The 14096-nt window shown below is 36.8% G+C and overlaps 1 protein-coding gene and 1 non-coding gene across 5 annotated transcripts; one reads left to right on the top strand and one right to left on the bottom strand.

The window, feature by feature from the left end:
* Positions 1-1038: 1038 nt before the first annotated feature.
* On the bottom strand, positions 1039-13938 carry LOC131792570 (uncharacterized). 4 transcript variants are annotated; one of them, XM_059109980.2, is made up of 11 exons: positions 13812-13938; positions 13288-13365; positions 6916-7228; positions 6292-6550; positions 5563-5730; positions 5098-5202; positions 4438-4535; positions 4127-4211; positions 3727-3787; positions 3130-3290; positions 1039-2076 (listed from the first exon to the last, which is right to left on the bottom strand). In XM_059109980.2, exons 2-11 carry the CDS (start codon positions 13310-13312, stop codon positions 2029-2031), a joined length of 1323 nt encoding a protein of 440 aa, XP_058965963.1. In that variant the 5' UTR covers positions 13313-13365; positions 13812-13938; the 3' UTR covers positions 1039-2028. The 4 variants fall into 4 exon arrangements, with proteins under 4 accessions (XP_058965963.1, XP_058965964.1, XP_058965965.1 ...); XM_059109981.2 differs by having other exon boundaries at positions 6916-7225; XM_059109982.2 differs by lacking the exons at positions 13288-13365; positions 13812-13938 and adding an exon at positions 8947-9111.
* On the top strand, positions 10170-13562 carry LOC131792571 (uncharacterized). The gene is made up of 4 exons (XR_010718539.1): positions 10170-10297; positions 11054-11604; positions 12202-12442; positions 12601-13562. It is a non-coding gene; the product is annotated as an uncharacterized protein (transcript).
* Positions 13939-14096: the final 158 nt, after the last annotated feature.

Genomic DNA, 14096 nt, shown 5'->3' with positions numbered 1-14096 from the left:
GTCACGAAAGCAACGCTTCGCTTTTCCCTGTAAGAATTCGCCGGCTCCTCATGTAAACCAGTAACAACATAAGGCACATATGTGAAAATCAGTGTGTATACACCCCTAGACGTTGAAAATATATCAAGTCGAAGCAACAGTTTTGGTCTCGGTCCGCATTTTTGTCAACAAAATTACACATATCGGTTAAAAAGATGAAACGTATGGACCACGTGCAAAGCTGTCAATTATTTCTTGAATGATTACTTTATACCAACTGCAGACGAACGCAAATGCTCGGCTTACTACTAATATGGCTACCTGTGATGCTCTTCTGCGTGATCATAGTGTGTATTGAAATGAACCCGCTACGGGTCCCTAGGGGTTAACATTTCGGCTTCTCGATTCAAGTTTCGGAAATGTGCTTTGAGGTTATTATTTTTATTAAACCATACAAACATTTTATTTCTTTTCACGTGAGTTTCTGAGCTTCATCGAAATTATTTTGACAGACACTAAGTGGGGAGGGGTAGCATGCGGGACTACTTCCGTTCACGGTCCACAATCCAACTTCCAACTACGGAATACAACTTCCGTCCACAGTCGACAACTTCCGTCAACATCTGCTTCACCACAATACCTTATTCGTTACTTTTAGCATGAATGAACTAAAATGGCCTAACTTCATCCTCAAGGTGGCTCAAGGTGGCACGGCACAAATTGTATTTCCACCGAAGGGGATTTAATAAACTGATGAACACCAATGTAAGTTTTTTCTTAAAGCTACACAAATTTTAGCGAGGTCTTTTACTCAATACTTTACAGCCTGACATCAGTGTGCATGTTCTCCGTACCCATCTCTATTCCTATACATTTTGTACGGTACTTACAACGTGAATTTGTCAAAAAATGAAGAACCTCTTGAGTTCGCGATCATTTCTTTCATTCCCATGAGCTTAGTGTCTGATTCAGGAATATTATTATTAGAAATTAGATGCTTGTCACTCTTTGGCGTTCAAGGGTTAAAGGTGATAACTATTAAATATTTCAGACTTTAGATTAAAGCTGTATAAATGTGTTTAATGCTATGGCAGTGCCTTGATATATAATAAAAGCAATTGGTCTACATACTCAAGCTTCTTTAAATATTATGTACAAATTTCACTATGGGTCTTCACATAATTCATTAACTATCATACAAGTGAGCTGTGGCAACTTCTCTGAGTTCAAACCAATGTTAGAGGAAATTATTTCTAGACTTACAAATGTGAATATAGGAATCTTTCATTTCATAACAATATAATTTTAAAGATATTTCCTAGCCAAGTCATATAAACTCATCCTTCAGTCCTGGATTGCAGTGCATGGAAAAATAAACAAGGTCCTAGATTTAAAAATAATTCTGGAAAGTGCTGAAGGTGCAACATTGAAACTTATGCTTATTACATCTGACAGTGCCAACAAAAATACTCCCACAACATCCTGAAAGTATGAATACAATCAATTGTAAAATTACTTTTGCTGGATTTGAAATATATTGCAACACATTTGTTGACATGGCTCTTTCACAAGATGGATTGAAGCTGTGTTCAACGTGTAACAAAACTGACAGAGGAAACTCTGAAGGTACAGTGAGAAAGTACCTTGATCTGAACATGCCACAACGACCCTCTTACTTAAGATGATCTCAAGAAAACTATATTTAGTACACAAATGACTAAAGGAACTGTTACTCGTGGGGGGAACAAAATTACTATTATTCCTTGAAGCTTACAACTATTTCAACAATTTTGAAGATATTTTAGCAATGCAATATAAAAACTATTGATAAGTTGGAGTTGTTTCTAAAGCATATAATGAATCTTCTCTCTTTCTTTCTAACAGACTGAACAAGAGTTTGCAAAACATTACAAATGTCAGGAGTGTAGAATAACAACAATGCATTAATCATTATATGTAGATATATGTATATATATATCAATTTCAACAGCAAAATTTCTATAATCATCTTAAGGAATAATTGGAGCTTGTTTAAAAGTTAGGCAAAGATCAAGATTCCATGACTTCTTCTCTGCACACAGGACAGGTTCGATTATTCTGAAAATCAAATTCACAACATTATTAAAAAATTCCGTCCATAGTTTCTGATTTACCATTAGCATGTAAACTAGCTATTAACAGCTGCAGCTTACACTTCAGTACAAGTGTTATTTCAGTACCCTGTGCTAGACCCTTCCTATCCCTGATTTGTTTCCTGCAATCATTTGCTGAAGGCAAAGAGAATACTTTTTTATAATCTCCAACTTTGTCTTGATGATTATATAATATTGTTAAATACCATTCACTTTTCCTTCAGCAAATAATTGTTTTGTTACAACTACTACGGTGATTAATAGAGCAAAAATGTAAATTTGCCCTATTTCTTTGCCTCCAAAATGTCTTGCATCAAAAGGCTGAGACAGGGAGTCTAGCCCATAGATATAGAGTAGTGGTAGCCAAAACCTTTGTTTGCAAGAAAGCATTAAACAGGTCAAAATGTCTAACAAGAAGCCAATTGCAGCCAGTTAAACCCAAAAAGTTAATAAGTGCTCCTGTTGTCATCATCTTGTCCCCAGTGATTATGGAAAGATGTAACTGAATCCTTGACCAATTAAAGTGCTTGTACCTATATTTACAATAGTTCAATGCATGACGGAAGCCCTCCCCCCATCTCATTCCAAAACATTAGCTAGTTCTGATTGATACCCCTAAGTGGAGGTGATGAGCTTAGACCCAAGTCTCTCACTATCATGCTTAACACCAAAGGCCTGGTTTTTGCAACCACATATGCACATATGCATATATCACAAGCAAATGCAAAGATGGTTCTACCGTTAGCACCCACAAAACAAGCACAAAAAGATTCTCGAAACAAAATTTACAAGAAATGTATAGCAAACAGTAAGGAGAACTTTCAACAAGATGTTAGGGGTGCTTACATGTATGCACACCAGCACCTCATCACCACTCATACTAGTACTTATGTTGAAGTGAAAACCAAACTTACACCTGACCCTAAATCACTAAAATCCCAATGGAACAGTTTCACCACTAGTCATTTAATACTTAAAATAATAAAATGATTGAAACAGAATGAAGTGCTCATGTTACCTTGAGCCAACGATCAATACATTTGGCATGGAAATCATGATTACAAGGTAGACGTCGTAGTTTTTCACCCTTGCTATAATCGCTCATGCACACCACACAATTTCCATTGGAATAATCTCGTGAGCTTGCACTGTAGCGGAAACTTGGAATATTATCAATTACTGAAACAAGGAAAAAATAAACAACTGAGACTTACGCCACCAATTTGTTTGCTGGCAGCAATAATAATAATAATAATAATAATAATAATAATAATACAATAAGGTGTTAAGGGCATTTTAAGTGCTTAATCTAAAATCAAAAGTTTGACTTTACAAGATTTGCTTGAATACAGAAACAATTATTACAATGCATCTCTCTCTCTAAACTTATAAAATTGTTAGAGTTATTAAGAATGTTTCACAAACAGCCTACAAAACCCTATACTGATACAAGTGCTCAGTCCAAGACTGAGTGGATCAAAACTGAATGGAAAAAAAAATATGTAGAAAAAACTTCTTAAGTAACAATACATCAGCTCAAGCCCCAGTTTTTTTTCTAAAATAAAAAAAGAAGGCACTGAGCCAAAGGGCTGTGGTAAATGTTGACTTAGAGTACCTTCTTTGCTAAGCCCTCGAGCCTTGGCTAATCCTATCCTCTCACTGAGATTCCACAAGGCCTGTTATAGGATAAGTAATAAGTCATTCAGTAATAACAAGAAAGCAACACACTCTTCTGGTGGGCTTTTTAGTACAGATGTATTAAAGAGCAAACTAAACCACGACCTAAAATAAAACTTCATTATTTACAGTGAAGAAGAGAAAACACACACAAAACAGACAGTTGCAAAAGGTTTGTAAAAATTAATAAGTGATGCATGAATTCTACAGAAAGGCTTTAAAAGTGAAATATTATTCAAAGAATGTGTGTTGTGTGAATTTTTTTTTTTGTGAGTGTGAAACGGGCACAGAAGTGAAATCACCGTACCCTCAAAACAGTATAACATAATTCTCCTCACCTCATAGTCCTCTCCCTCAGTTGAATGCCCAGAGGTAGAGTCCCCATAATGATGAAGAGGTGGGGGAGGAAATGACACAACAGACCTACAATTTCAACCAAAATCATATTTTATTGCCTAGCTATGATGAATTAGCAGTAAAAACATATCCATTACATGTACCTCTGTTATCACCACATTACTGAGGGAAAAATCTCAAATCTGACAAATGTTAAGGGGGTCTTTAACTTGTTTGCTTACAATTCATTTTGTGCTACACACAGCATGTTTGAAACTTCTCCCATTTAACATAGGGTAACAAATTTACTTACACAAAAGGAAGAAGTAGTTCTGGAAAGCCTTGGCTTGCAAAAGTTGTGTGGAATGGACGTCTGCGTCGTACCTGTAGAGAGGGTGCTGGTGGCTGGTGCTACAGAAAGGAACAATGAATGAGTATACCAATAAACTTGTCATTATTGCAGTTTAGTTCTCCTTTAAGTCCTTGTAGTAAGTTTATCTACACAGACCTCCATTTACACCAGCCTCGGCTAAATTTACATTGGACCTGCCTGAAGAAATATGGCTTTAAATATTCATTTTTTTCACATAACACGATGCAAAACTAATTTCAGATTTCAATTTTTTATTTCTAAATCTTGTACTTTCAAGCACAGTTTTGATTGCACAAACAAAGCAATAAATATTGAAAATTCTTTTGTCCCTTCTTAACACCTTAAGCTTTCCATGAAACCATTTGGTGCTCAACAGGAAAAACTCTGTTCTTCTTATTGAAATTGGTTAGAATTTCATTTGATCAGAAACTGCTAACAACAGAAGTTATTTTGTTTTCACATGGGTTTTACCATCAAATGTGTATGCATGCAAGTATTTGTGGAATACCATATTGATCACAGTTTCTACATTTATAACGATAACCCAAAAACAACAGAGGAGGAGGAAGAAGAAGATGCTATTAAATAAGGCATTCTTACCACAGTAGGAGGTATTGCATGTATGCCACCAATCCTAGCTCCAGATGATTGGGTTGTATCCCCAGCATCATGGACATTTTCTTCTACGTCGCGTGTATATTCAGCCTGAAATAATATGAATTGTTTTCCTTAACAAAATTCTTTAATGCAAGAAGTTCTTTTATACCTAAGAAATGTCCCTTCCCCTTCAACCCATCCACAACCACTTGAAGCTTCAATGTCAGACATTGCATTAAGGGTAAGGAGGGTGAAGCAAACACCACGACAGCTAGGAAGGGAAAAATTTAAGCATCCCAAGACTTTAGCCAATGACTGTAGCTTTACATAATGTTCTATGCAAATCCAGTCCTTAAACTTTATCTTGTTGTCTTGATCATAAAAAGTGAAACAGGAAGACTCTTAATCTTTCTCAAGTAGACCCTAGATAAAAAATTAAAAGTTAAATTACAATATCCAAAAATTTACCTGTTGTAATCTGTGAGCGAGAGCCTCATCTGACTGAAGATAGCACCTTGTGGATTGCCGAGAGGCATTGAGGCGGCGACGGAAACGTTCCATGCGATGTTGTCTATCTGACAGAAACCAACTTGGTGCATCATTTGGTGGAACTTGGTGTTGAGCAAAAGGTAATCTCTGTAGAAATAGAAACAAAGCTTTCAATGAATTATTCAAACTAAATAAACAGTATTATTCTAACCAAAACATTTAGAAATTTACCCTTGTGTATGCATGAAGATACTTCAAACTTCAAGGGGTGATTTCATTCTCCTATATTCCTGAGAAATTTTGACATCCTTTCTTATATAGAACAGTTTACTCTTTTAACATGGTGAAAGAGAAGCGATTTCATTAGCAGGGAAAGTTTCACTGCAAAAAAGAAATGAGGAATTGCCTATTTGTTTCACTTCAAGGTGCAGGAGTCTTGTAATTCCTGAAAGGTAGGATAGAGGAAGCAACACCAGGATACATAATAATTTGCACCTGGCTTCCTTCAAGAGGATAGTAAAACATTATCTTCAAGTGAGCCTTTTATCCTGCCTACTATCAAATTGATGGGTCCCTCCTACTTCACCAGTTACAAATTTTATCTTGAAAAAACTAGTCAATGGAAAAAGCCAAAGGTTTGGATTTAAGTGTGGCTCACAAGTGATTTAAAAAATGGGTTAACTCGGTATAAAGAGAAACAAGTATTACCTCATCATCAATAACAATAGGTGTATTATTTTCTCCAGAAGGAGCTGGCCTTGGTGCAAAGTCAGCAAATTCTGCTAATAGTGCTTCATTCCTGCCTGCAGCTGAAGGACCACGCTCAAATAAATTTGTGTAAGGGACATGCCTGCCTCGAAACCGACGTGAACGTAAACGACTTTCATTGAGAGGAAAACGTTGCCCTCTGGAGTCACGTCCTTGAAGACGCCAACGGAAATTAGAAGCAAACTGTGCAAAGTCCTCACTGGAAACATGACAAAATGGAGAATATTAAGAATATCTAGAAGACATTTCATCTTGATTAATAATTAAGAAATTACAATTACAGTACACCTACACTAAGACATTGTTTTGACCCTTCCAACTCCTAAGACCTCCTCAGCAATTCTCCTTTCTGTCTGCCATACAATTTGGATAATGTTCGTTCAAAGAATTTGGTGTTGGATCAACTAATAATCCCCTACTTGATATTTTCCTTTAATCTTGACACTTATCTGTTTGATATTACATTGATATTGTAAGGAGAAATTCTGTCTTGGTCCCTTCTGGGAGTATAAGGGTTAAGAGCAAAGAGAATTATTCAGTGAAGGACTGAGCTCAATTTCTCACCATGGAGGAGGAGCTGCTGCATTTCCCTGTGTTCTTGCTGAACCCTCATCACCTTCATCTGGTGACGTAAGATCAATAACAGGGATCTCTGTACGCTTAGGTGTCTGATTTATCACAATTACTGAACTATCCAGTTCACTTGTGTCACTAGATGAAGTTGATACTGATGGGGAAATATGTCCCGGATGATGAAAGCTTGGTATCTCTGCACTAGGTTCATCTAAAAGAACAGAAATGTCACGTGGAGAACCAGGATTTCCTCTCATGGAAGATGATGTGCTTTCTGTGTCACTTTGACCCATTCTTAAACCTACTGGAATGCAAAGTAAAATCTGAAATTAGTGGTCTAGAAATACTTAACTATTTTGTAAATATGTTACATGTGAACTCTCTCAGAGCAAAATAAGCATTTGCCTAACTTAAGGTGTGCCAGTGATTTATCCCAGCCACCATCCTTTCTAGGCTAGTTATCTATTGACTTGCTATAACCAAGGACTCTCCACTAGCTTGTCAATGACTTTTTTTAAGTCTCCTATAACCTATATGCCACTATATCTGAGTACAAATTGTTTTGAAATCTCACTGAAAAACAATTTCAACCAAAAAATGCCTGAATGAACAAAATAGAAATTGCCTCTAGAAATAACAGTAGTATTGTTTGGAAACTCCTGTTGGTCCATTTTTACAAACAATTCCTGTGTTTTCTTTTTGAGTCGATAATGTAGATGAAATACCTTTATTTCAGAAAGCCATTCAAGTTTTCAAAATAATTATCTAACAGTAAGCTACAACAGTGTTAGGGTACACTTTGACTCTTAGCTTTAACCAACTTTGTCTTCGTGAATGTTAACCATCATGATAAGCTAAATACTATCGTTTCCTAAACCTCCTACAGCTGAATTAATTCCTACTAAAAAGCTACTGAACATAGCGAAAAATAAATGAGTGAAAGTCAGAGAAAAGACAACAACAATGCGATGGAAACACAAGTATGCATGATTTTAGTTAGAACTTCAAATGAATTTCAAGGTCAAATGAGATTGGTCTTAAGTATACTTGTGCTTAAAATAGAGTTTGCGATATTCCAAGCCTAACAAATTTGATATATTTGAAAGGAAAAGACGTTATCAAGAAAATGCAGAGTATACTGGACTCTGCTGAGCGAAAATTTTTTCCCCTAAAGCTAGAGAAAAACGTAATCACGTCTGAACAGTCTGATGTGATACATCAGCAAAGGGGAAGAAAAGCGAATGAGGTACGAAGAACATCCGTAGCCAAATCTGTTCATAAAATCACGCGCATGAGAACCACTATGCAGCTGAATATAATAAACATTAACAGCCATCGAAGTTAAAACAGCCGAGAACAATAAACATTCTTACCCAACATCGCTAAGCAGTAACTACGTCTCTTCAAGAATTTACTGCCGGTGGTTCCTCCTTCTGGAACCGTTTTCTATCTTGAGTTCGCTATGTACGTTGAGAAGTTTTTCCATACAAGTTCTTACACTCAAAAAATTTTTTTAAACTCAAAAGGAATAAACGATTCTTTTTTTCATGTCAAACCTTTGTGTCTCTTAAATTCAAACAACGGTTGTTCTAGCACGTAAATATCTCCGCGCAAATTGTTAATTCTCAAAGAAGGTACACGATATTTCAGCAGATCCAGAAGGGTAGAAAATATACGATCAACCAAGACTCCTTTGGCTGAAGGGATTTGAAAAAGAAATGATTATTTTCCCTGTCCACTCTTGCGTTCAGAGGCGAATTATAAAGGCCTTGCGTCATGAAGGGGAAGACCGTGTTAGTCAAATCTCGTCCGACGAAAAGACTCGAATGGAATTAAAACAGCATTTTCTCTATCTTAAATTAGCACGGAAACGTACAAATCTTTCGAGTATGCGCCAAGTTTTCAGAAACACGAAAGAAAACGCCCAAATACGACACTTCAGAGCAACGAGTGATAAAAGCCTATCACAACGACTTCAATTCATGCAAGGACCAGCGCGAACCTAGAAAAGGAGAGACTTACCTGAAGGTAAAAAGCGGTTTGAAAGCTTAAAATGTAGATTTCTTCAGGGAAATCAATCTCTCTGCCTTAGTTTGTGCGAGTTACAACAAAATATGCTACCAAGTATGCTTCTTCCCAACTTTTCGCAGACGAAAACCGTCACAAATTGAGTACAAAGTAAATCGACAACAATCGCGGTAAATTAATACATGAACGCATTACGCATGCTTATAAATCCGCTGACTGTTTGTAATTATGCATCCGCCCACGCGAGTTCCTGTCAAAGGTAAGCAAGAGTTCAACTCAACTCTTGGATCACTCATCTGCGCGAAATATAAAGCTTATCTCTCGAATTTTTCCCATCCAGAAGTGGAAATCCCTTATGTTCCAACAAAAATGATGAAAGTTTAGATCACTGATCATAAAATTGTTCTCCGCTTTTCCAAAACACTAACATGGCAAAAACAAACATTTTCATTTTCTACTGCAATTTCCTGAATCCACTGAACGAGGTTTTTTTTTATGCAAATAACTTGTGGAAGATAGATAATCAATAACGATGTATTTCATTTTTATGAAAAATAAAAAGATAAAATGATAATAATAATAATGAGTGAGAGCAAACATTAGTAAGATAATTCTGTCCGTACTTCGTGAAAGAGAATGGTGATGCTTTTCCTTTTTAGTAGTGAACAGGAATTGTGAAAAAGATATGACTCGCCTATTGCGATCTGTTAGTGGCCTCATGAATGTCAAAATTGCCGCTACGAAGAAAACATAATTTTTTCCCCTATCTATCAGCCGTTTTTTGCCATAATAGAGGAGTTATTTTCTCCGATGTAGGTTAGCACACGACGCACGTCACACTTAATGCCTGACTTCAACCAGTTCAAGAATCACAAGACGCTTTTTCAGAATAATACGACTCACGGAAAACAAACAGAGTTGACGATGGAACCAGGAAAATAAAATTGTCCACCTTCCTGAATGTTGAGAGATATTGCCTTCTTTGTTTTGCAAAAAACTCCCCTAACTGTGTAAGGGCCTCGGAAAATATGTTAAGGTAATAATATTGTTTCAGTGACGGAGAATAAAGAGTTAAATTTGACTAATTCTACATGACCGTAACCAGGGAACATGGGACACACGAAGAGCATGTTTGTCCAGAAGAAATCAAACAAAGACGAACAATGAAACTGATTAATTATCACTTATAACAATGATATTGCGCTTTTGTTAGAGCAGCTACGAACACTTCTTTGTCGGAAAAAAGTTGGTCTTTATACAGCAAGAATAGCCAAGGTGAAATGATTCAGCTAACCTTCAATGTTTTTTAATCAATTTTATTCTGGCTTGGCTCGCTCTAAATCAGGCAAGTATTTTAGGCGACCCGAAATGAGCGGTGAAACTTATATTTTCGCAAAGATATTATTTTAGCACTTTTCTCGTAAGTGAAGTCAGTAGTAAGTTCGAATGGTTTGCCAGCGTTTTATTCAATCAAATCTAGTCTATTCCTTCTCTACTTGAATATTTTTTCGGAGCGTTTTGGCGAAATTCGCCGACAATAGAGACTTTTGGTCGAAAAGATAAGAGCGGAAACAACACATGATGTTAACAAAATAAAAAATGGTAAAATCATACTAAATTTAAAATTAGGAAAAGATTCAAGTAGATGCTGAAAGGGAAAAGTAAATTGATTTCGCCATTTTTAGTGGCCCAGAAAATAGATCACTGTGTCCGCAGTTTAATACAAGGACGAGGGTAAGATGGCGGATTTTGAAGACTTTTAGGATCTCGTTTATATTTCTGAAAACCAAAATGCAACGCTGGATAATAATTAGTATTCCTATGTTTGGTATCTCTGATTAATAATATTGCCTTTACTGTCTTGCCGAACCATGTCTCAAAGTCTAAAAGAGGCGTTTTGTGATATAAATGACTCAAACGGTTACGGGGTGAATAAGAAAAATACAATTTTGAGGTACCATAAATTAATTAAATAGGCTGACTGCTTTGTTTTTAGCATTAGCAACTTAACATGACATGCACCTTGGGTAAAGTGAGCGAACAATCACATGACGTGACAATTACATGTTGCCAGAGTGACATAACTTCCTCTCGTAATTAGGCAAATGAAGGCGTAACAGACAGAGTGGGAAAAAGCACCTTAGTGATCAACCACAAGAGAGGTAGATAAAGAAAGGGTATGTTTTCCAAACAAGGCGACAAAGATAAGGAGAGGGGTAATCGCCAAAATAATTCTTTACCGAAATCAGCCACGAGAGCAGATGGAAGGATAAAAACACTACGCAGCTTGCGCTTAAAGTATTTGCACTCTACACGCCCTACGGAAACCACTAGAGAGTCACCTTCTTCAACACCTGAAGATAAAAGAGGGGATTCTTTCTTCGTCAAGACAGATATCTCACCTGCTCTAACTTCTAAGCAAGCTACATTAAGTAAATCTCCTGAGGCGAAAGTTTATCGATCATTCACGGAAGAGAAAGGAACGAATCAAGTGGAGGGAGGTATAAGAACCTTAAAGCCTGAACAAACAAGCACAGAGAATGCCAAAACAAGCTTCACGAAACGGTCAACAGAAACGGTCCACACATCTCCTATCATTCAGCCAGCCGACGCAGTCAAGCGTTACGCTTTACTTAGAGGAATGTTAAGTCAGTAAGTGGCTTTACAGAACCTAAGAGAGCGTTTAAGTCAAGGGTCGTAATAGAACGAGGCAATCAAAACTACCAATCAGAACAAAGTGAATGACATCGTAGTCTATTATGAGACCTAGAGTAGATAAAACGATAACTAAAACGTGATCAGAGAGATCGCACGTGAAAATGTTGCAATTTTCTTAATCGTTCACATGCATGATCATGCTTCATTGTTTTGAGGAAAAACCCATGTAGTTATAGATTACTTCAAAAGGGAAAATGCACTTTTGCTTTTTGACCTTTCTGTTCGGGGCTAAAAATGAACAAACAGTTATCTTGTAAAAATCTCAAAGTTGTTCAGTTTTTACGTCCTGGGGCATTGCAATTTTCACGCTCCACTTTTGATTTTTGTAACGCTTTTTTGTTCAGCCTAAGCTTGATGAAAAATTAGATACCACTATAAAAATAACATGAGTGCTACTGTCTTTTATCGTTATATTTGCAATGCGACTCGAAGAATAGAGGGGTCAAAAAACTCTGTTTCGCAACTGTTTCGTAATCATAACATGATATTAGAATTACAATACTGTTTGACATTTTTTTTCGATCACAAAAGATCTAGATTTGAAAAAGACCATGATGTAAAGAAAGATAGAAATGACGGCAAGATAATCCAGGATAAAGCTCAACGCCGACCAAGCAGGTTGACCTCTGATACAGTGCAACTAGATCAGAAAGAATACAAACAATGGATAAACAGGGTTTCGTTTTGCGACTCAAAAACAGTGAACGACTCATGGAAGACAACCAATGTTGGCTCTAGGAGCGACGATAAATATGTGATAACAGGAACGCGGGTGAGATTGCGTTAACTAAGATAGCAATGCATAAAATTAGAAGTATAATAAAGCTCGCGCGTGAATTGAATTGATTTTGTGGGAAAATTAGTCATGATAAGCAGTGAATAGCTCTAGCTTGTCTAGTAATAAGACGTGTTTCTGTTTTCATCTTTTAGTTTCCTAAACGAATCTACATCCGGGAGGTTTCAAACGGTGCTATTGTCGACGAAATAGTTGATGTTCAAAGCGAGAGAGACTGGGAAGTATTGAACTATATGTCGCCACTACGTCACATATCATGTGACCCACAGAACGTTCCAAGAGCCTTAACTTCCAAGATTTGAAAAACTTTGACGTTTATTATTACCCACATCCGTGGAGATAACGAATTATTAGTACAAATAATTCACAAATGTTATTTATTAGCATGCTCACCTATAAAGGGGAATGTGATATTTCAGATGGTCGACAGAGAGCTAGCTAGGCCAAATTACGACCACAGAGTCATTGAAAATACTTAGCGCCGGTTTGATACAATAGTCTGATATTGTACCAAAAGCATCTAAGATTGCTGAAATGCTTGAGATTTGATTAGCTGGCTGCGGAAAGGTAAAGAAAATTTGCACCCACTCACTTTGTGAGCTTTTGACTCTCTATAAACTTCTAACTTCTCCACCGAAATTTATCAAGAGTTGAAAATATCACTCCTTCTCCGTCGAAACAATCCTCCTCCCCTGAACCAGTTTGCATAATAATACATTCTATCCATTATACATTCTAAATGAGGCCCGCATACTTCTCTTTGAGTTGGTAAGCCGTTGCTATAAACAAGAGTCATATTACATCGAAGTACTGGTACTTACCCCAATATGGATACAACGCAGCCATTTCACTACAGAAGTAATCTCTTAAGTGATATACGTGTAGGTATCACTGGTCCTCTGAAATAGAACAAAACGCGCGTAATTTATTATTTTTTCCAGCAGATGCATTAGAGAATTTCTCCGTTTTCTAGAAAGCATAGACAAGGCTTGTTCCAGAGGAGTGTACCTTTTTAAAATTATACAAACTTAACGATAAGTTCACTATCGAGTATTCCGTTGGGGTGGATCGAAATTACTGCAACAAAATAAAAAGATTCAGGAAAAGTCCATGTACGTGTCATAAATTAGTTGAACCCTTGATGACAATTAAAACTCCATACGTCTCAAACGCAATAACTTATGCGAAGAGAGCGCTCTTCTACTCGCTTCCAAACCTCGCACGATTGGTGTTCAGGTTTAACTTAAGAAAAAAGGGCTGGCAATAGGCTTCAGGCGAACCTTACATCCGAACGAAGTGCGGCCTTATTTAGTTCTTACTGAGGTTTTTACATTCAGAATCTCACCGAACTATGTTCCTCTTGCAATCTTCAGCGGCGAGTCGATCAACCTCTTTGGACTGATGTGGGACGCACGTTTATGTGTGGGAATAAACATTTCATATTGACAAGCAGAAAGCTCTCCATTGAATATTAGAATCTAAGTCCGCCAATAAATTCAATATTAGGATGTTGAGTCGATTAGTTTTTTTTAGGAAGCCGCCGCAACAATTGAGGAACGATTATCATAATCCTGATAAAGACAGTAATAAAGAAGATCTTGGTTTTATACCCTTGAAGAGTGAGATCAAA

Source organism: Pocillopora verrucosa, chromosome 8, assembly GCF_036669915.1.
Source record: "Pocillopora verrucosa isolate sample1 chromosome 8, ASM3666991v2, whole genome shotgun sequence".
Lineage (NCBI taxonomy): Eukaryota > Metazoa > Cnidaria > Anthozoa > Scleractinia > Pocilloporidae > Pocillopora > Pocillopora verrucosa.
The sequence above is the reverse complement of the archived record's forward strand: the minus strand, read 5'-3'. Positions and strand labels throughout refer to the sequence as shown.